The sequence below is a fragment of the Cervus elaphus genome, chromosome 18, assembly GCF_910594005.1.
Source record: "Cervus elaphus chromosome 18, mCerEla1.1, whole genome shotgun sequence".
NCBI lineage: Eukaryota > Metazoa > Chordata > Mammalia > Artiodactyla > Cervidae > Cervus > Cervus elaphus.
The window spans coordinates 119,654,338-119,678,059 of NC_057832.1; the positions used below are offsets into that span (position 1 = coordinate 119,654,338).

General features: G+C 37.0%; 1 protein-coding gene across 13 annotated transcripts in view; it reads right to left on the reverse strand.

The window, feature by feature from the left end:
* The window catches only part of KMT2C (lysine methyltransferase 2C), a 257,991-nt gene that overhangs the window by 78,668 nt on the left and 155,601 nt on the right, over nucleotides 1–23,722 (reverse strand). For 12 of the 13 annotated variants that reach the window (XR_006334856.1, XM_043871872.1, XM_043871871.1 and 9 more), the window contains 7 exons: nucleotides 20,062–20,231; nucleotides 19,438–19,589; nucleotides 18,608–18,721; nucleotides 17,619–17,696; nucleotides 15,306–16,003; nucleotides 7,245–7,364; nucleotides 4,650–4,766 (listed from right to left, as the gene is read on the reverse strand). Coding sequence is in view for 12 of the 13 variants with exons in the window: in XM_043871872.1 (XP_043727807.1) it covers nucleotides 4,650–4,766; nucleotides 7,245–7,364; nucleotides 15,306–16,003; nucleotides 17,619–17,696; nucleotides 18,608–18,721; nucleotides 19,438–19,589; nucleotides 20,062–20,231 (1,449 nt within the window). In the remaining variant the exon portion in view is untranslated. The remainder of the gene's footprint in view (nucleotides 1–4,649; nucleotides 4,767–7,244; nucleotides 7,365–15,305; nucleotides 16,004–17,618; nucleotides 17,697–18,607; nucleotides 18,722–19,437; nucleotides 19,590–20,061; nucleotides 20,232–23,722) is intronic. The other variant, XM_043871868.1, reaches the window with a different exon arrangement.

Below are 23,722 nucleotides of genomic sequence, written 5' to 3' on the forward strand. Positions count from 1 at the left end.
GCCCTTTGACTACAGAATTGATGACACACAGAGAATGTCATTAAAATACGTAACTGAAAACAGTTACAATACAGGTAACAGAAGAATACTGCAATAAGTACCTGTTTCCACATCCCCACCTTCAACACAAAAAGGGTTTTACAATGGGGTGACAGTGGAGTAGCTCACAAATGGTAAAAATATTATTCTTATTTTTGAAGGAAAATGTACCCAGAGAATGTTTTTGTTAAAATGAAAAACAAGGATATAGTATTCCCAGTATAAACCAGAAATAAAGTCTGGTGGGAAGATGCAGATCAAGTGGGGGGGAAGGTCATATTTAAATTATAAGTACTTTAAAAAAGAAAAAAAAAAAAAATCAAGGTTTTAAAAAATTTAATATTATCTTTAATTGGAGGATAATTACAATATTGTGTTGGTTTCTGCCATACATCAAGACTAAAAAAAAAAAAAAAAACCCCAGCAATTTGTACATGTAAGAAAGAAAACTATCACCTAGTTTAGTGACCCAACTGTTTTTCATAATTTATTTCATAACCTTTACATTATTAGAAAGCTCTAACCTAAACCTCACAAGTTGGGCATTTCCAAGCAGGAACATAAAAAAAGAAGAGCAATTAAAATCAAAGCAAGAGAAAAGGAAATAAGATCAAAGTAGAAATCAGTGGACTAGAAAGTAGGAAAAGATACAGAAAAATGAATGAAAGCAAAGGCTGGCTCAGAAGATCAATAAAATTGATAAACCTCAAGCAAGACTGATCAGGAAGGAGAAAAGACACAAATTACTAATATATGGAATGAGGAAGGTAACATAACTACATATTCCACAGACATTAAAAGGAGAGTAAAGGGCTATTATTAACTACTCTAGGAAAATGTATTTGTCAGCCTACATAAAACAGACAAATTCCTTAAAAGACAAATTCATGCAAGAAAAAGCACATAACCTAAAAAGCCCAACACTATGAAAGAAACTGAAAATCTTCCAGCACAAATCTCCTGGCCAAAATGGCTCCACCAATGACTCTGTATAAATAATAGCAGAAAGAAATGCCCAACATGCCACAACTTTTCTAGAAAACTGAAGAGCAGAATATATTTCTCAATTCATTCTATGAAACCAGAATTATGCTGATACAAAAACTACACAAAATCATGATAAGAGAAAAAAAAGACTATAGACCAGTACTCCTCATGAACACTGATATAAGAAGTCCAAAATTTTTAGCAAACTGAACCCAAAATCATAACCAAGTAGAATTTATCCTAGGAATCCAAGACTGCTTTAGCACACATACATAAAAACAACTGATGTAACTCACTTATCAACAAATAAGCTACATAATCATCTGTACAAATGCAAAAAAAAAAAAAAATTGAATCTATTTTCTGACATCTACTCCTGATTTTAAAAATATCACAGTGAACTATGAATAGAAAAGAATTTCCTCAAACTGATTTGGGATGTCTATTAAAGCTAAACACCATACTTAATTATGAAAAACTATCTGCTTTCTCCTCAAGGTCAAAAACAAGGTTACCTAAGCTCATCACTTCTATTCCACACTGTACTGAAAGTTATCGCAAATTCAATAAAAAAACAGACACAAAAGGACTATAGATTAAAAAGAAAGTCAAAGTTTATTTTTGTCTTTGCAGACAACATGATCATTTATGTAGAAAATCGAACAGATTCTACAAATAAGCAATCAGGGAGTTTGATATGGTTGTAGCATACACAACCTTATGTGTACACAATCAATACACAAAAATAAGCAGTATTTCTAAATACTAGCAACGGACAAAAACAATCTGAAATTAAGACACTACCATTAACAATAGCATAAAAATATAGTAAATAGAGATAAATCTGATTAAGTGTCTGTTCAACCTGTCTGTTAAACGAAACATCACTGAAAGAAACTAAAGAACCAAAGAAATGGAAATACAGGTGTTCATGGATTCAAAAACTCAATATGGTTAAAATGTCACTTTTGCCAAGTTAATCTATATTTTGAACGCAAACCCAGTCAAAATTTTAGCAGGTTTATTTTATAGGTACTGACAAGCTAACACTAAAATTAATACAGAAGCACAAAGGATTTAGAAGAGCCAAAACAACTTTGAAAAGTAGAAAACCTGAAGACAAATAGTGTTTGATTTCAAGAGTAGCTGTAAAGCAGAAGTAATCTAACAGTGCAGTACTGGCCTAAACAAACGGAGCAATGGCACGGCGAGATGAGAAAAACAGACCCACAAATATAATCACTAATTTTTAAGAATGAGGAAAGAGGAAAGGCCATTCAGAGAAACTGCTCAAACAACTGGCTTATTCAGCATGTAAAAATAAATGAACTTGCATCCCTATTCATACTATAGTTAAAAAACTCAAACTGAATCATAGATCTAAGTGCAATACCTTTCTAAAAGAAAGCAGAGTATCTTTGTGACCCTAGATTACGTAAGTATCTCTCAGCACCAGAAAGCACCATCCAAAGGGGGGAAAATCAATAAATTGGACTCTATCAAAATTAAATCATCTGCTCTTCAAAAGACACAGTTAAGAACATTCAAAGACAAACATCAAAATGCAAAAAAAACCCTGCAAATCATATATATGATAAAAAGCTTGTGTCCAGAATACATAAAGAAATCTCAACTCAGTAAATTAAAAAAAAAAAAACTACTCAGTTTTTTTCTTCTTACTATATTAAAGGTCTGAAGAGTGACTTTATGAAAGAAGATATACAGGTAGCAAATTAGCACCTAAAAAGCTGGTGAACATCAGGAGTCACTAGAGAAGCACAAAGACGACACTATTAACATGACTATTACAATGGCTGAAACTAAGATGCCTAGCCGCACCAAATGTGGGCAGGTAGGTGGAGGAAATGGAGCCTGTACAGTCTTACAAAAATAAAATGTCACACCCAACGTGAAAACCAGCCTTTCCTTGAAAAGCTAAGCCTATACCTACCATATATCCAGCATTCCATCTCTACGTGATTATCCATGAGAGGGGAAAAAAAAAAAAAGTCCACATGGGAACTGAGATATAAAAGTTTAGAGCATATTTATTTCTAAGAGACAAAAAATGGAAACAAACTTAATGCCTTTAAATAGGTGAACAGACAATACAAACTGTGGCACATCCATACTATGTAATACCCTTCAGCAACAAAACAGAATGAACTGTTAACATACAAGAGCATGAATTAATATTAAAATAAGTATACTGAGTGAAATAAGTTGTATCAAAAAGAGAACATTCAGTATGATTTCACTTATGAACTGCAGAAAATGCAAACTAATCAACAGCGATGGAAATCAGATCAGGCACTACCCAAGAGTGAGGCCAGAAGGAAGACAGGGGCCGTCGGAGCAGCACAAAGGAATTCTGGGGTTGAGGGTACTGTTAATTGCAGCGTGGGTTTCACGGGTGCAACCGTATGTCAAAACCTACACAACTGTACACTTCAAATATCTGTACCTTATATTAATTTTATCTGAGTAAGTCTACCAGTTTTGGGGAGGAGGAGGGAAGGGAGGAAGAAAGTGAAGGAGGAATTTGCTTTTTTAAAAAAGGACCAGAATCCAGGTTTCTTTACTTCTTTAGTAGGAAAAGTGAATAATTCTACCTGTCTCCTGAACTTAAAATGACAATTAAAATCTGAAAAAACAGGGTATCAGTAAAATAGTAAAGTCACTGCATGAAATGTTTGCCATTATTTGCCAAAGGCAGTTTTTTCAACACATTTAAGTAAAGCCTCATAATGTGCCAGTGAGCAAATATTTACCAATCTGAAATTCAAATTAAAAGACAATCAAAATCTTCAACATTTTTAGAGTCCACACTAACCTACAACATTCCTAATGTCTTCTGTAAGTAACATTACAACACTGAGAACAACTACAATAAAAAAACTTAAAGCACCCACATAATTAAATTCTTCATATAAACTCAAGAATACGGCAGGAATTTTTGTGGTTTTTTTTTAATAGAAGAGCAAATATATTGCATACTGGATTTTGAGAAGGATTGGCACAGAAAGGTGAGAGTCAAAGACGAAGGGAAGAAAAGAAAAAAGGGGTGAGAAGGCAGGAAATATAAAAGAAAACCTCATCAAAGGTTTAGAAAGAAAGCTGGCTCAGTGGTAGAGTCCACCTGCCAATGCAGGAGAGACGGGTTCTATCCCTGATCCGGGATGAAACCTCATCCTGCAGAGCAACCAAGCCCGCAGGCCACAGCCACTGAGTCTGCGCTCCAGAGCCCGAGCTCCGCAGTGAGAGAAGGGACCGCAACGAGGACTCCTGCACCACAGCCAGAGGGCAGCCCCCACCTGCCCGCCACACCGAGAGAGCAGCCCCGCAGAGTAACCAAGACCCAGCACAGTCAGAAATACATAAATACGCAAACAGAGATAACTTTAGCCTATTTATGTGACTCTCAGCATCTAAAGTTCAGTTCAGTCGCTCAGTCGTGTCCGCCTCTTTGTGACCCCATGGACTGCAGCACGCCAGGCCTCCCTGTCCATCACCAACTCCCAGAGCTTGCTCAAACTCATGTCCATTGAGTAACTTGGTACAAATGAGATTATCATCATCAGCTGACAGCTGACTACAGCAAATGTAAAGGGAACAGGCCTTACCCCAGGTAACACGACCGCCCCGATTCCACTTTTCAATTTTGATCTGCCGCGGCCGCCTCGTCCAGACAGTCCTGCACCACGAGGTCTCCGCTTTCCTGGAAATCCAGACCCCCGGCCCTACACAACAGATACGGAAAAGTCAGCGTTCTGTAAAAGCTCAGAAGAATTTTAAATCCCAATGTGAGATAAACCATCATATGAAATGTTACACAAATACACCTGCTTCTTTTATTCTGATCGAATGGCAGCTACTAAGTGAATCATTTACATCTTCCGATACGTGTTCTGCAACCTGAACATCTATAACCTTAAAAATCAAACATGTGTCTGTCACTGTGAATGCCCTGCATCAGTAAACCCCTATCACTGTATTTCCATTTCCTAACCTTACATCCAAGGTGGCTAGAACAGACACACCTCTATCCACGTACTTTCACATGCAACTAATTTTATCACATACACAGCAAGTGTAGGGAAGGACTCTTTCTAGCTGGCTTCTTGTAAGTATACTAAAAGTTAAGATACACTGAGCACTTACTACGTACTGCTCGAAGCACTTGTTCCTCTCAACAGTCTCGTATGGTCAGTACTATCTTATTATCCCCACGTTAGAGAGAAGTACACTGAGGAATATGGGCTTTCGGGCGAGGCTAGTGATAAAAAATCTGCCTGCCAAAGCAGGAGACTCAAGAGACCTGGGTCTGATTACTGGGTTGGGAATATCCCCTGGAGGAGGGCATGGCAATCCACTCCAGTATTCTTGCCTGGAAAACCCCACGGACAAAGGAGCCTGGTGGGCTGCAGTCCAGCCAAACACGGCTGAAGCAACTGAGCACGCACGCACACCGAGGTATCAGGCGGTGAAGTAACTTGCCCAAATTCACCCAGCTGGCAGGTCTGGCTCCAGTGTCTACATTCCTAACCAGTACTCTGTACTGCCACAGTGCGTGAGAAATAATTCTTAAGTGTGCAATAGTCATTTTTTGTCATTAAAATTGTCAATTTTTTTTTCATTTATTTTTATTAGTTGGAGGCTAATTACTTTACAACATTGTAGTGGGTTCTGTCATACATTGACATGAATCAGCCATGGAGTTTAACCATTCAAAAGCTGATGAAAGTAAAAGGCTTGCTTTAAATCACCTAGATAATAAATACTTGAAACGGAAATAATTCATATGAATTTTTACCTAATACAAGAAAAAAATCTTTAGAAAAACATGTTGAATTCCCTGATATTTCAACAAATAAGTACTAAGGTTATTTGTTTTTATGATTTTCTTATTCTCAGATTTATTTATTACTACCTGAAAAAAACCTCGCATCTACATACCTACTTACATATATTTAAGATTACTAAAATGCTCGGGAAAATCCTGATTTTTTCCCCTCAGAAGTGAAATAATATGCCACATCTTCAATGGATCTCACTTTTTATAGTTTGAAATACTGAGCTCATTACCTACTTGGCAGAATGGTTTCCAAGTACATAAATTATGGCTATATTGTGAGCATAAGAAAGACACATGAACAAAGGGGAAGGGGGTCTTTTTTCCCTTCAGTTTAGTAAGTACAGCCAGCTTCCAGTTTTCCATCTGTCTCTCTTTATCCTCTTAAGCTCCTCTCCTTCAAATATCAAGCTTCTCGGAACAGGGACAGGGTAGGGTTGAACTGGACAGTTTTTGTTTTTTAATCAGTATAAAAGACTTTTTACAAGTCAGTGACTGAATCAAGACTATAGTAATCCCTCAACTCATTTTTCCTCAGCATCCAATGACACAGGTAAGAAAAAGTAAAAAATGAGTGGTATACGTTTCAAAATGGTCAAGCAAGACTTCCAAGCTCTTAAAAAGATATTTACATTTTCAATACCTTGCATTGGTATCTGAGTGAGTTGAAAACGAGTTCTTCCAATAGTGATAGAAAATAAGAAAGCAGAATCTAGAACTCCTTTGAAATCCTTATTCTAAACGAAAAACCATTATTCCAGAATTATATTAAATAAAGAAGATGAAATACTGTCTTCTCTAGTCAGTAACGTTTTAACTTTTCAGATGATTAACATTTTTTCAAATTAATTTTTCACCCTTCAAAATGCATTAGATTGCTTAACTAACATTCAAGGACTAGCAGAAATATCCACCAAAGATATGAAAAAGTTCCTATAATTTTTATTAACAATGAAATCTGCAATTCTGCTATTTCTTCTCCAATCACATATAAAACATTAATGTAGTTTTTCTTTTGTTCTTTTCTGAGCAACAAAATTTTATATCATGAATGAATCCTTAATTACTTTATAGCCTATGGGACAAGGATTTCCCCCAACAGAAAAAATATTGGTAATTACAATATAAAAGGAAGCATTAAAAAGGTATTAGAAATTTACACTTAAGATCAGTCAAGTAAAATGGCAATTTAATTTCCTCCTAGTCCAGGTTTTTAAAGGCAAGCATGTTGCTTCTTCATATTAAAAATTTTAGATGTAAAAAGTGGCTCTGGAAACTAGACAAGAAAGGTTTAATTCTTAACTTCTATTCGGACAAAACCAACCAGATAGAAATGACATATGAATGTAAATGCAGTTTTATTTACCACTTTGATGCTCCAAATGGCACTGCCAGGAAGCTGCCTGGGTTTAAAAATTTCCCGACCTTCTGAAATGTCTGGGGACCAGGAAGGTGGGCTCACTGTATTATGGGTACTCCAAGCCCCCTAGGATATGGCAGGTGAGAAAATAGACGTATAAAACTCCGCAACGTAAAAGGTCAAAGCCAGCAACTAAGGAATTTTAGAACAGCAAAAACAAATGCAGACGTATGAAAACTTAGGACAAATTGCTTCAAGGAAGTAAGGAAAGAAAGCTTATCACTTAACAGTGACTTTATGTTTAAATGTTTGCAGCTACAAATTTACATTAAATGTTATATTCTGGTTGAAACATCAGTACAATAAAGCATAATAATTTAAGGTTTATGTGTCATCACCAGTGACTTATCGAACTGCAATTATAGCATGAAGATATAAATAAATGTCAATCAAACTTTAAATATTAAAACAATAAGAAACTATTTGGGCATTAGTCTCTTCTAATGACTATCACTCTGCCAGAAATGAGAATGAGTAAACTTAAAGAATGTTAGGTATACTTCTTGCTATAAACCACCAAAACAGTAGGCCAAAAAATGCAATCAGAAACATGAGCCATCACAGACATTTACATTCACTGTAAAATCTGGAAAGTCAGTTTGCAACCATAAGATGTAAACACCATTATAATCCTACCATTTAATTACTGTTGTTTCAGTGATCACTAGTTGTGGACTTTGGTTTTTATTTAGCAGATTATTACACTTATATTACATCCAAGGAACTAATTTGAAAAGCAGAAAATTGTTAAAAGCAAATTGTCCTAAATTTGCAAATTAAAATGCCTGAAGTATCTGATTATTTATATGAGAAATAGTACTTATCAAACTAGTTAAAATAAAACTAACACATTTTGCTCCCAAATAATCACATTCAGAAATAACCTGAACTAATCTGATGAGGAAGCAGCATAAAAACGTTTACTCCACAAAGGTTAACATTTTAAAAGAAAAACACAAAACAAATGTCAAACAATATAGAACCTATTTTTAATTAGATAATTCAACAATGCATGCTACGGTTTTACCAAATTAAATGATTAAAACTAAAGACAAAAAACATGGTACTTACCAGGTTTCTAGAACACTAACAAACTAACAAGTAGTTGCCTATTAATCACATTAAAATACCACCAGGGAATTTAAATAATCAACTAGAAGAATGTGACTACCCTTTGGGGAGGAGACTGTTAATGAAATAACAGTATTTTGCGAAGGACCACACAAGGGAGACTGGCTTTGCTTTAATTAACCTCCCTTCGGCTCAGCTAAGAGCTATACTGCCTTCACTGACAAGTCACTTTTCCCACTAACGGATCATCCTGCATCTCGGGCCACATCTGGCCTCTTTCCTGCTGTGTCCAGGGTCTCCTGTAACCTGTGCGCTGCCGAAAGCGATTTCTCCTTTAATTTTACTCCAACTTTCAACAAGTAGGTGTAGTTCTGCCAGGCTCCTCCGCTCCCCTCACTGACCCATCTCGGCCTCCAGGGCACCTTCCTCCTTCCACTTGACTCGGAAGCCTGGAGCACTCTCCTCTCTCTGGTCTTGTCCGAAATGGTATCTATAATGAGGGCTGTAAACACCATCTTGGATGCTGCTGTTCCCTAAATTCACATTTGTTTCTAGCATGTTCTGAAAATTAAAGTGTCAGTCGTCGCTTAGTCATGTCCGACTCTTTGCGACCCCATGGACTGTAGCCCGCCAGGCTCCTCTGTCCATGGGATTCTCCAGGCAAGAATAGTGGAGTGGGTTGCCATTTCCTCCTCCAGGGGATCTTCCCGACGCAGGGACTGACCCCAGGTCGCCTCTTCACCACGTGAACTGCCAGGGCAGTCATGTTCTGAAAGCTCCAAGCTCTCAGCATCTCTGGTGACCCTAAACCTCTCCAGTTCACCACGTCTAACCCTCTCCCTTCACAAGCCCCACTTCCCCACCCTTGGACGTGGATCCCAGTCAAGTCAGTACATGGGTGGTCACTAGACCTGTTCTCTTCCCTCAAAGCTCTCCTCTGGTCCCTTCAGACCTCCCCCACCACTCCTGAGAGCCGAACCACCGGGATGTTCAGCCGTTTGACCTCCAGCCGTCCTGACAGTCCTGCTTCTCTGCGCCCCCGCGGCCAGCACCACGTCCCAGCTCGCCTGCGCCTCCCTCACGCTTTTCTCCACACGGCAATCAGACGGACCCCCAAAAGCTGTAAACCCGACCCAGCAAGACCCTCCAACCCTTTCCTACACCTTCTGATAGCTCCCGGGACACTTAAAGTCAAACCCTGCCCACTGCCTCTCTTCAGTCTCACCTGCGGCCGCCGATCTGACCAAGCTCCCCTGGCTTGGCACACGCAGGCTCCTCCTGCCTCACAGCGACACCAACCGTCCAACGGCCGGCGTCTTGCGGCTCCTCGGATACAGCCTTACCTCGTCCTCCTCAGAGAGGCCTTTCCCTAGCACTCCAACGAACCATGGTCTCCCTCACCACACCTGAAGCATCTTCATAATGAACAAGCATGGGGTCTTGAATTATTCAGTGGTAGAGTCGGGGCGATAGATATCTAGAGTGAGTTCTCTCAATATATCCACTCAATATTTTTCTCTGAGGAGATTTGCTAGTGTTGCACATCTTAAATTCCTTTTGATAGATCATTTAATGTTATTGTATCAGTAGACAGTTCTTAAAATATACCATAAAAGATCATATTCTAAAATAATATTTATTCATCATCATTTAAAAGTCAGTTTGATGCTATAGCTATATCTCTTTTCAAAAAGCATTCACAGCACATAACACGGATGAAGGAAATGAAGGGCTCTACAGATGAAGACTACTTAGATGCCGTTTTCAACTGCTATGAAAAACTTATACAAAAAAGCATGGGTAATTACATTACAAACTTTAACAAGTACGTTATCAAAAAGCATTGGAAAGTAGAGCCCATGCAATTTTATAGAAGATGAAGAAAAATTATGATTACTCTTAGATATTTTGACAAAGAAGAAATTACCTAATATATACTTGAGATCTCAAAACTACAAACTGCCTTAATTATCAACTTCAGTTATAAATTATCCTTCAGATCTCAGTTCTGATCAAAAAGCATTTACAAGACCACTCAGAAGAGGTCAGATTCCCCATCTACTGCAATGTGGTTTATCCCATTGTTACACCTGATTTTACCTTTACTGCACCTGTATTTATCTAAAGCCATAAGCTTAATGGCAGACACTGCTATTTTTGCTCACTGCTAAGTGAAGTAGGCATTCTGTTCAGCACCTATTGAACATCTACTTTCTACATAGCCTTTTTTGCATGCATATATTCAAAATACATCAATAAGCACCGTACTGCAATATGAAACACCAACTCCATCGGTGGTAGACCAGAATCTTAGATTTCTTCACCTATTAAAAACTTGCCAACACATCCCACACACTGTGACACTTAACCTATCTACAAACTGAACTGGAAACAAGAGGGTTAAAAAAATGTCAGAAGAATTTAAGTTACAAAGAGAGCTAAATATTAATAGAAAAAACTTGCTCTCAAATGCCACAGAAACTTTAAAAATACTACTCTGCACAGATTGATTTAGGTTCCAACAATAATTACTGTTTTATGTTGGTATTCACCTTTCCGCTTTGAGGCCAATCTCTCAACTTAGTAAATTACACAGCTGTTCCTGTTTCAAGGAAGAGGCAAGTGGGAATAGTTAGGACTGGTGGAGGGTAGGTTTCTATGGGCAACTTTCTACTAGAGATCAAATCCTGCTGCTGACTATGAAGTGGGATCAACCTCACGGTTAGAGTCCATGAGGACCCTCGTGTATTCAATCAGCTTCAAGTGTGGTCAGAGGATGTTCAAGTCTTCTGGGGAGATTCACACCTGAGTCAGTCTCAAGGGTACCCTCTCCCAATATACTATGCAAACCAAGATTGCTATTAACAGGTGAGTTTGATTTAGAGAAAGTGAGAACAGTGAAGAGAGAAGAGAAAGAAGGGCAACCAGTAAGAGAAACTGAAGACGTAACTGCTTATAATTTGTCTTTTTGGTATACACATTCACTCATGTACATTACAGCCATTACAGAACCAATTCATTTTTATGACTTACAGAATTCTTTTAACATAAGTCAGTCATATATAAAACTGAGTTCAACATCAAATAGAAAAAGCTTAGTCCTGAGAGTGATTTGATAAGATATATACTATATAAAGTAGAGAAATAGCTGTTGCCAGCTTTAGCCTTCAGTAATTTAAGAAAGCAAACTTGGCTGGTGCTAGCTGTCATTTTGGTAATGGCTTAAAAAATGTAACAGGCACAAGAAAATTGACAGGGATGCATACTTCTAATCTGTACGTGTTGTAGCCTGACACCCCAAATGGCGAGACGCTTTTGGGGATGAAAACTAGTCTCTCAGTGGTTTAGAGCAGTGCTTCTTGGACTTACGGCTACACAGGGTTCTTCTTAAAAATAACATTTCCACTCAAGTGAAGGTGAGGCCTGAAATTCAGAGTAACAAACTCCAAGGTGATATTGATATTGCTGGTCTGCAGGTCACACTTTGAGTAGCAGGGGTTTGGTCATTTCTCCTAGAAAACACGCCTAAGCCTGAGTAGAGTTGTTCTTCCTGCTGTCTGCTTTCCCACAGCATCTTGTGGTCTCCTCTACTGTGTATCACACACACACACAATAATTAAACAGCAGTTTTGTTCTAAAATGTGTGCAGCCATTATGCACATATTTGAACTTGAAAACCTACTACCCTTTTGCATTTTCTGTGACCAGTGTTTGACTCGGTCAGGCCTGCAGTTATTTTCACTGGCACGTTTCTTTAGAAATAGTTATGAAGTCAGTGTGCTGGGTTTCAGGACCACCTCTCCAGAACTACATTTAACACATAAATATGACATCCTTCTCAAGTCTCCATTTTGACATGATACCTGCATTATTCTGCAAATTAAGAAAACAGGGCAGACTGGTCTGCTATGTGTCAGGTGCTTTATATATCATTAAATTCTAATAAGCAACTGATGTAGTTTCATGGATGAAGAAATCAAGAGAGTTCACAACCTAAGTTGCTTGGTGTCCACATACAGTTATCAAAGAATAAGGCTTTGAAGCCAAACAACTGCACTATGGAAACCTTCATGTGAATTTATAATAATCAATCTTTCCTAGTATCAATTAATTATACTACAAATATATATAAATGATACTAAATAGGGTTCTTAAAAGTCATTTTTAGAAAATGTGGTGTAGTATTTAGAAGATATGTGAATAAATCACTGTTGGCATCCACTCTATGTTATTATTCCTCATGAAGAATAAAGAATATTTATCTACTTACTAATGAAACTTTTTTAATAGATTCTAAGACAAAGTATAAGCATGAAGGTTTAACTCATAAATAATCAAGAACAGACAATTCTAACTACTAGGGCAATTTCTTTTAATGAATTATCATTATATGTATCAGTGGTATTTTAAATTTTAGTTATAAGTTGAATATGAAATAATTTATCAAGAACTGAATCTTTATTTGGATGATATGATTTACCAACCTGTCATTTAATAGCAAAACTGACCCCCGCCCCCCAAATGCCAACAGTGCTTCTTACTAAAAGGTTTACGTTTAGAAACCAGAAATGCAAGAAAGGAAAGAAAGGAAAGAAAGGAAAGAAGGGAAAGAAGGGAAAGAAGGGAGGGCGAGCAGAGGGCAGGGGAGGAGAAAGGGGGGGGGGGGGGGGGACTGCTTACTTGTAATTAATTGTTAACAAAACTACAATCCTCTACAGCTCACCACTGGAGGCCGGGTTTGCTCTCACAGGAATACACGATGAAACTGATTTGTTAATTTAAAACACGTCATTTAAAATGCTATTGCAATACACAAGTATATTATAAAATTCTAAGGTTCTTAATAAACTACTTAAATCGATGAAAACAAGAAATTCAGTTCACAACATAATGGCCAAGTGGTTATGATCTAATGAAGTACTATTTTTGAAAACCTCCTCTGCTGAAGAAATTTCACCTTCTCTATGAAACTCTCTCAGCAGATGTCAGTCTTAGAACCTGCGTACATCCCTAAGCCTCCACTTATATGTCAGCAACAAAAAAAACAGTGGAAAGGTAAAATGAAGAAAAAATTCTTATAGAGTTATCAAAGTACATTTAAAAGTACTTAAGTTTTCTTTATACATTTAATACTTCAATCAAATGTGTCTAAAAACATATTTCACAGGAGATTTAATAGCAACTTTCAGTATTACCATGAAAGCAATTAGTACATGAGTACCTGAAGTAGATCACCATCATGTGTTTTCATTAAATATTTTCTCATAAAGTAATACAAAAAGAGTACCTTGTTCCACATCAAAACATCAGTGTATCAACAAGCTTTGAATCATCAAGTGAAGGCCGTTTCCTACACAACTAAAACATGGCCGACAAGCTGCTTGAGATCAGCAGCAATTTGTGAGGTGGTGATCAGACAGTGGCAGCTAACTAGAAAGGAGACTCCGACCAGAATTGAAACAGAACATAGCAGAGGCAGTAACAAATATGAAGACATGGCTCATATAAATTGGAATGAACCAGGAAGAAAAAAGTACATGTACTTGCTCTCTCACACACACTCCCATACCATTTTAGAACATAAGTCAACAGAAAAATTATCATAATGTTTTCTCAGTTGGAGCAGAAGACTCTAAGGAGAGTTATCAGTAAAATTTAATAGGAATATTTATGATGTAAAATCCTTAAAGGCTGTAAATTTCTGAACCAAAATTAGAGATTCAAATTTCCATTGCAAAAGTCTTTTCAGAGCCAAAACTACACAATTAGTATATGCTATTCAAAAAAGGAAAGGAAAATAAAATAAAAAACTAGGGAGGAACTAGTTTGAAAAGAAAAATCTCTCTTGGTAGAAGACAAAATAAGTACCAAGTAAAATACTTAGAGAAAGGCATGTATAGAGTGTTTGCATTTACTGTGTGTGTCTTTGCCATAGAGAAATATGTAAATTTCATGTGGCAACTCCTTTGCCTCTGGTATAAACTGCTGCCTTTAAAAAATAAAATATATATGAATTTTAAATAGAAGACACTAATTTTCACATTAAAGTAAAATTCAATTTAACCTTTCTACTTTTCTTTAGCATTACAAAATTAGATGACCAGATACTATTATTTCTATAAAAAGTTAAACTTTAAATCACTAAAGGCAATCTAAATAATGAGACTTAAAACTCCAAACTACTACTGTGACCAAACACTTTGCACTGTTTAGTATCTTGCTGTTTTCTAAAAATACTTCAGAAAGTAGGAATTTGGGGGAACACATAAATCTTAGCTACAGCATCTTCACTGTGCCTTGCAGTTTCACTCAAATCCCACTGAAACAGATCTGAAATGCACCCATCAAGGACAGAGCCCACAAGACTTTACAGAATAATTGTGGAACTCTCTTCACTTCCTGAAGATCAACAGTATAACCCTAAATTTTTTGTGTATGAAACCATTGAAATTTTTCACAAAAAGTCAACAACAGGAAAACCAAACTGAGAAATCCTCCTGCATGAAAAATTCCCTTAGTAAATTTTGGTGTTTAAGCACTTAAAATATGTATAATGAATAGTACCAATAAACAAATACATCTGAGGGGAAAAATAAATGTTACACTATATCCAAAACTTTTTTAAAGTTACACTAAATCCAAAACTTTACTTTTTTAAAGCTCTATTGTTCCTACAGCATAGAACTAAAAAAATTTTTAGTGGTTTCTAATAGGTTGCATTTTAATTCCAATAAGATCATTTCAAGCTCAATAAATTAGTCTTCATTAATAGTAATTTTTTTTTTAAGTGGCCAAAGCACATACGTCAACATTATGTCTGAGTTCCACCTAAAGACAGAAAAAAATTGCCCTCAAAACCAAAGCTACACATACACTGTTTTACTTTATAGAATTGCTCCAGCATCTTTTCTGTCAGAATCATTAAAATCACCATACCTGTCTGGACCGAGGTCTACCAGGAGAAAACTTCCTTTTGGTAATAGCTGGTTTGCCCATGCCAATTTTGGGGGTGACTGAGATGTACGTGGTTGGCAGGATGTTTCCAACAGAGGCGTTGGGAGTGGAAGGGTAACTGTGCAGCATGTCATGGGAAGGCAAGTCGGAAGAAAGTGCTGGAGAGGAAGACACGTGAGCCTTGCTTGTGTCCGCTGCTGAGGAAGACGATGGCTCGGTCTCAGATGATCGTTGTACAGATCTGCCCTCTTGGCATAAGCCATCTTTCACTTGACTTTCAACTGCAGGAGCCTCTTCCAAGTCCATAAATGCAGAAGGCTCAGGGTTTTCTCTCTGTTCCCTTTCTACAGCCAAGTGTTCTGTAGAGCATAAAGAAGTGCTTTCCCCATCTGGGGACACTAAGGTCTCTAAAGGGAGAATGACAGACTCCATGGTGACTTCCGGAGGCCGAGACTCTTCCGGCGACACCACCACATTTGGCTCCTCCAGCGACTGCACTTCCTCCTGCAGCACAACCAGCTGGGGAGGGAGGGCTTCAACGCTCTCGGTCACTTCCATGCTATTCTCACTTGGACATTCACAAGTACGCGTCACTTTCGGACACATCTCTAATGCTTCACCATCAACTTCACGAGAAATCTGATTTTCCGATTCAGGATTCATTTTATCTTGGGATGATTCTATAAAATTTGGAATATCTATTATGTTAATGTACGTATGAATTTTAAAATTCCTAACTATGAGCAGGTATAAAACATCAATGCCTTAAATGTCTGTAGCTCTATGGTTTAAAAGTAATAGGCTTGGATGGAAAAAAAGATGGGGGAGGGAAGGCTTCCAAAACATTACTTTTGGTTAAAATCACACCTTAAATCAGAAAGGATTCATCAAGAAAGGCAATTATTAAGTTTAGTAAGTGTCAACACACACCAGGGTTTATGGATTAGAATAAGTCACAGATCAGACCAGAAAACCTACACTGCCTTAATAGGATCCCCAGAGTTTAAGGTAATTTCTGGTAGGAATATTGAAACAGAATCAATTTCTAATATAACCATTATACATATATAATGTTTTACAGTTTGAGCACTTACAAAAGGATTTAAAATTTTGTAGGTAAAGTTATACTCATTTTATAGTTAGGAAAATGAGGCTCAGTGATATTACACAGTATGTCCAAGTTTGAAGAGTTAAGATTAGTCCAAAAAAGGATTTTGCAATAAGCAGACACAAGATGTAACAAAGCTTCTGTAGACAGAAAAAAGTAATGACCATAGACAGAAAAGACTTATTTTACTTAGCTATACTTGCTAACACAATCAACGTATTTTTGGCGTGGGGGGTGGGGGTGGGGGTGTAGATATAATTCTTGTTCTTCCTCATCATCTATATAACCAAAGAGACTTAACAAATCAATAAACAAAATTAGACATCAGATTTATCTAAAGTCACTGACCAGTAAATTTTAAATCAGGGTACTAGTGTGTTAAAACTTTAACCCAATATACTTAAGAGTAAGGTCAGAGGTTCAACTGACATGAACCCTAAGTGGCTCTATTAAGTAAGAGCACTGACGATAAACAGCACTTCTTTCAAAAGCCATCAAGGTTAATTTCTAAGGCACATTAATAAGGATACTAATTTCCTTATTTACTATTTACCATGGTGATTGAAATTTTTATATGTTCTGGTATCGAGATGAAACCTCACTTCTCATTCCTGCTTTACTAAAAGACTATAGTTGAAAAGAAAACAGCAAATAACAGATCTGATCATACTAAAATTTTTAAAAACAAAAGTGCTTCAAAAATGTTTAAAAAGTGATAAAAAATTTTAAAACAGAAAATACACATAAATGAAGTAAACATTTATAGGTTTAAAACCAAAAGTTCCACCATCTGAATGACTCCAGTAAAACAAACTGATCTTAGTGCCATCTGGAATGCCTAATTACGTGCTACCAGGAGACCAAGTACCGCAAGTCTCACCAGTAAAGAGACACACACGAAACATGAGTATGTTCTTTCTCCTTTGAGCTAGGCAGGAAGGATTACGAGCATAAACATGCTCTACTTCTGCTTTAGAAATCCACTACCAAATGTTTACAAGAAAAGGATCAATGAACCACAGATTTAACTACCATAATGTGAATACTGCAATAGTAATCAATTCTCTGGTACTGAACAATTCTCTACTTTGAAAAAATGAACTGAGAAGACAATGACTTAAATCTGCACAGTGACCATAAAGGTGTAACGATATAACTCAATCAGAACAACATAATGTGCTGCTTACCAGAAACGAGAAGTCCACGCACGTCACAACTTTCTGCTGGATTACTCCTCTGCTGCTCTCCAGGATGGACGTGAACTGCTGTGAATAACACATTTGTGGGAGCTCCAGAAAGGAGTCAAAATTTCTGTATTTCTCTAACGCTGCTTTCTCAACAATATTTTCAGTAAGATATTTATCCTACTGCCAAATACCAATTTCAAATACAAGGATAAAATATCTTGTTACTACTATTCATTTGAAGTAGGATATGAAGATGAAACAAGGAATCTGGTTGTGTATTATGATAAGACTATTATAGTTTTGTCTTATTTTTCTTCACTTTCCATTTTTATGAAGTATAATTTTCAATGACAATTGTTAAATATAAATTTAACCTCAAAAAATCTCAAGAACTTTTTATGTATCAATTCAACCTATATAACATACAGTATCACATACAGGGACTTTGAGGGGAGACCAAGATGAAATTTAATAAGTGGTTTTTCCCCAATCTGATCTCTCATTCATTTCAGATCCTCAGGTACAATAATAGCTATTACTAATATTGCAAAAACCATAACTGAAATATCCTTGAAATAACTGAAATAATCTCAAGAGGACTGCTTAGACAATCTGAAACAATGAATCTTTCATTATCTCAGCATGCAACATCTCACAATCAGCAACAGCTCTAGTTAGTAATCATATAACTAAAGAAATTGCTTCTTAATGAGAATCACTTGATCCCTAAACAAAGCATTATTTAAATCTAGATTACAGCTAGCTATAATATATACATGCTCTTTACCTGATTAACTGTAATAAATTATAAAAATTTAATGAAGTTTATTTTACTTAAAAAGGCACCTCTCTAAATAATTTAGTACATGAGGATGTCTTGGCAAAATTTTATTTAGGGTATTAAAGTTTCAGTATATGTTCACATATTCACTCTATACACACATTTTCTTCAGAGAACAGACTATATCCATCACCAAAAACATCCTTACCATCTGGAACAATTCCAGGTGTGGGCTCCTGACCAGCAACATCTTTATTAACTGCTTGCTCCAGAAATACCATGTGGTCTTCAGGGCCTTCAACTTCCATTTCATTGTTATAATCTTAACAAAAAATTATTCATCCTTTACCTTAGAATGAGCTTTTCTGTTTTTGCTAAGTCAACAATCATTCCCTTGTTCTAATGGGAGTAAATTATCACTAAAAATGCCATGAATTCTTCAGATTTGTCTACTTTGAACCAAATACATAATCTTATTTTTTCAAATATGGAAAATATAATGAATTAAAAAGGTAACTCACATTTTACTATTTTAAAAGGACATCACACAACTGTATACTGATGGCATACTAGAAAGAAAATGTTAGTAACCAAGCTATGTCTATCTAAACCCCTTGCAGATGATGAATTAGAACTTTTATAGATGCTGCCACTCATGATGATGAAAATGAAAACCAATCTGATAAGCAGGTCTGTTCCCCTTATAATCTAAGAGTCTTATTACATTTATAATCAATGGTATACTAATAAAACTACATGAAATCTGTTTGGAGTAAAATAAAACTAGAGTATGAAGTGCAAATTAGGTCATATGGCCAAACATTAAGGAATTTCCACTTATTGGCCCAAAAAACAGGACAGTACACTCGTCTTGGAATTAAAATATAAGGTGAGTGTTGTAAAGATGCTAGATTAGATGGTAGCCATGAGATTGAGATTACCAAGAACACTTGTACAGAAACTGGAGTCCCTCACTGTACTGAAGTGATACACTGGGGGCTGCCTGGCACATGATCATAAAAAACGTCTCACAGGTACCTGCAGGAAGCTCAGACATCTCCACCTCTTCACCTGGCTGCAAGGGGTCCATCTCAGCCGCTAAGTGTTTGCAATACATACAGATGTACTCTTCTCGGAGCTGAAGATCTAGTTCATGATCTGCTGGCTTGTCACATTCTAAGTGAACCCATCTGCAATGATAAATATATTTAAATAAAATGTTCTAATTTAAACTTTAATTAATACCTAAGGAAAAGAGATAATGACTGAAAAACTGGATACAGAAAGGGCTAAGGTGACAGAAGAGAGGTTAGAGGAGTTAACAGTCGTTGGGTTCTAGAGGAGGAGATGTCATTTTTGGATGTCACCAAAGGTGTTGACTTAAAAAAAAAAAACAAACAAAAAAACAACCATATTTTCAAACTATTTTCTCTTTATTTTTGCCCTCCCAATGCTTGCTTCTGGTCTTATTTTTTGCCCACTTACATCATGATGTCTTTCAGACTCATGAAAAACATATTTAATTCCATCTATAACAGCAATCAGTACTAAAAGGATTACTGGAATGACAAAAGCTTGGATCTCAAAATACACGGCAGAGCACATGACTACGTGAATAGAAGCACACACAAACACTTCAGTAGAACAACTGTGTCTCCTTACCTTTTGCACATACTACAGTGAAGCATGTCTTTCTGCAGTTCCGGGTGGTAGCACTTCCCACAGAAAGGACACAAGCTCTCCTGCTGCTGGTAACAACTGTCACAGACCAGGCAGCTGTGATGCCACTGGGAACTAGAGCGCGTGCCGCACTCCACACAGATTCTGCAATTCTAAGCACCGGGAAAGATGGAAACAGAAACGGTTTGCTCTGCGTGTGTACTGCAGTTCTGGTGTGCATCTTTGTAAAAAATCAATGCAACATTTGTAGATCATACATTAAACTTTAATTTTTATGACACTAAATTTAGGGTGTATGTTTCTGAAAAAGCTGCTTGTTTCGAATATCTGGTATCATTCAATTTACACTAAAACTTCCTGGAAGTCTAAGTAGGGGATAGACATCCAAGAAAACATAAACAGGGGAAGAAAACCAAAAACATGGCAATCCAAACTTCAAAAAAAGAAACACGATCCAGAATCAGGAAGCAGCTTGTGTTGAGTAAGTTCTGCTCCACTCCCTACTGTGAAAGCAAAATGGTCCTGCTAGGGAATTCCGTTTGTTTATGTGTAGCTCAGAAACTAAAAAGAAGAATTCGCGCTAAGGAAACAACAGTGATCCACTCCAAATGATTAGGTGTCTGAAATTATGAAAATAATCACTCAACACCAAGATCCAATATGGCTGATCGTATTTTCAGAACAGAGAGTGGTGCCATCCTTAGCAAAGAACTACTGATGGCAGGCGGCAGAGGCTTGCGACACCTCCTTCTGGGCCTGTGAGAGAGGTGGCCTTAACATCCAGGGCACAAGGCTCATAAACTGCGGGACGCTCACTACCCAACCCCCAACTTTGCAATCTAAATCACCAATAAAAAAGAACTTTCTTCTTGAGCTGCTGTTATCTTTTGATATAAGAGAGATGTTCACTAAAAAAGAGAAACTAGCATGAACCACGGATCTGCTAAAGTCTGTATACAGATTATAAAGTGGATGTGCTGATACATATTGATGCCAAAACCCTAAAATGTTAGAAAACAAACTCCAATAGCAAATTAAGAAAATAATAAAACCATGCCAAGTGGAGTTTATTTGAAAGAAAATGCAAGGATGGTTAAATATTAGAAAACCTGATTATAAAATTTAACATATTATTAGGTCTGAGAAGATAAATTATTTCACTAGATGCTGAAAAGGCCTTTGCAAAAAAATTAAAATCCACTCCTAATTAAAAAAAAAAAAACAACACTTTGCAGACAATAAAAAAGCGTGGGTATTTCCTTAATGTGAGATACACATAAAGTTCAACTCAAAAGCCAGCATTTTGTTTCTAACTGGGGAATCCTAGAGACATTCCCAAGAAGGTCAGAAAGGAAGCAAGGATGCCTACTATCTCCACTATTTAACATGGTTCTGAACCAAGGTAAACACTGAAACAAATGAAAACAGAGGCAAGAAAAGGAAGAGAAGAGCTAACAGTATTTGTAGCTGACAGCATACTTGGGAAATCCTAGAGAATCTATTTTAAATACAATAAAAGAATTTAACAAAATAGCAGGATATAAAATTAGTAATGAAAATTCAATAGAATTCACATACGCAAACAATAACCAGTTAAAAGACATAATGAATGAAAGTCCCAATTTGTAACATCAACAAAATAGAGAAAATGTTTAAGAAGAAACTTAAGAGAACTCCCAGATGTTCAAGCTGGATTTAGAAAGGGCAGAGGAACGAGCAATTAAATTGCCAACATCCGTTTGATTACAGAAAAAGCCAAACAATTCCATAAAATCATCTGCTTTATTGACTACGCTAAAGCCTTTGTGTGGATCACAACAAACTGTGGAAAATTCTTCAAGAGATGGGAATACCAGACCACCTTACCTGCTTCCTGCGAAACCTGCATGTGGGTCAAGAAGCAACAGTTAGAACCGGTCAAAGAACAACAGACTGGTTCCAAATTGGGAAAGGAGTATGTCAAGGCTGTATATCGTCACCCTGCTTATTTAACTTCTATGCAGAGTACATCAGGCTGGATGAAGCACAAGATGCAATCAAGACTGCAGGAGAAATATCAACAACCTCACATATGCAGATGACACCACCCTCATGACAGAAAGTGAAGAGGAACTAAAGAGCCTCTTGATAAAGGAGAAAGGACAATGAAAAAGCTGGCTTAAAACTCAACATTCAAAAAGGAAGATCCTAGCATCCGGTTTCATCACTTCATGGCAAATAGGTGGGGAAACAATGGAAACAGTGAGAGACTTTATTTTTGTGGGCTCCGAGATCACTGCAGATGGTGACTACAGCCATGAAATTAAAAGACGCTTGCTCCTTGAAAGAAAAGTTATGACCAACCTAGACAGCACATTAAAAAACAGAAACATTACTTTACCAACAAAGTTCCGTCTAGTCAAAGCTATGGTTTTTCCAGTAGTCATGTATGGATGTGAGAGTTGGACCTAAATCCTAAAGGAAATCAATCCTGAATATTCACTGGAAGGACTGATGCTAAAGCTCCAATACTCTGGCTACCTGATACAAAGAGCCGACTCACTGGAAAAGACCCTGATGCTGGGAAAGATTGAAGGTGGGAAAAGGGGATGATGGAGGATGAGATGGTTGGATGGCATCACCAACACAATGGACATGAGTTTGAGCAAGTTCCAGGACATGGTGAAGGACAGGGAAGCCTGGCGTGCTGCAGTCCACGGGGTCACAAAGAGGAAGACATGACTAAGCGACTGAACAACAACAAAGAAATGTCTAAAACCTATACAAGGAAAACTAGAAAGCATTCCTAAAAGACTTTAAACCAGACTTGAACAAATGGAAACACATACCGTGTTCTCAGGATGTCCTAACATCAAGATGTCACTATCAACATTACATTTAAAGTAACCCTGATAAAAATTCCAGTAAGATTTTTCATGGAGCCTAGAGTTCATATGCTTCCCAGGTGGCTCAGGGGTAAAGAATCTGCCTGCCAAAGCAGGAGATGTGGGTTCCATCCTTGGGTCTGGAAGATCCTCCAAAGGAGGAAATGGCAACCCACCCCAGTATTCTTGCCCAGAAAAATCCCATGGACAGAGAAGCCTGGTGGGATACTGCTAAAACTAGATTAGAGAGTCATATGTAAAAAAATAATGCAGAAACTAGAAAAAAAATATGAACTCTCATATAACCTCAGTATAGGCAAAGGCTTTCTAATTTTAACTAAAAACTCCAGAAGCAATAGAAGATTGAGAAAGCTGACTACATAAAAATAAACTTTTTTTCTTTTTAAATAAACTTTTATACGGCAAAAAAACCCAAAAACACAGACGAAGGTCAAAAGGCGAGTAAGAAACTGGAAGAAAATATTTGCATCATACAACACAGATAAAGACCTTATATCCTGACTATACAAGGAACTCCTAATTGGGGTGGGGTGGGGGTCAAAATCTTCAAGAATAACATGCAAAACACAAGAAAAGACTACTCATAAAAAGGGGTGAAAATGACCCTTAAGCATAAGAAAACATGGCCAACTTCACTCAAGAGAGAAATGAAAATTAAACTACATTTAAGGTAACATTTTTCACTCAGGCAAAAAATCAAAAGCCAAATATGACACCCTATTGGCAAGAACGTAGAAAAGAAGTTCTCTCACACATGA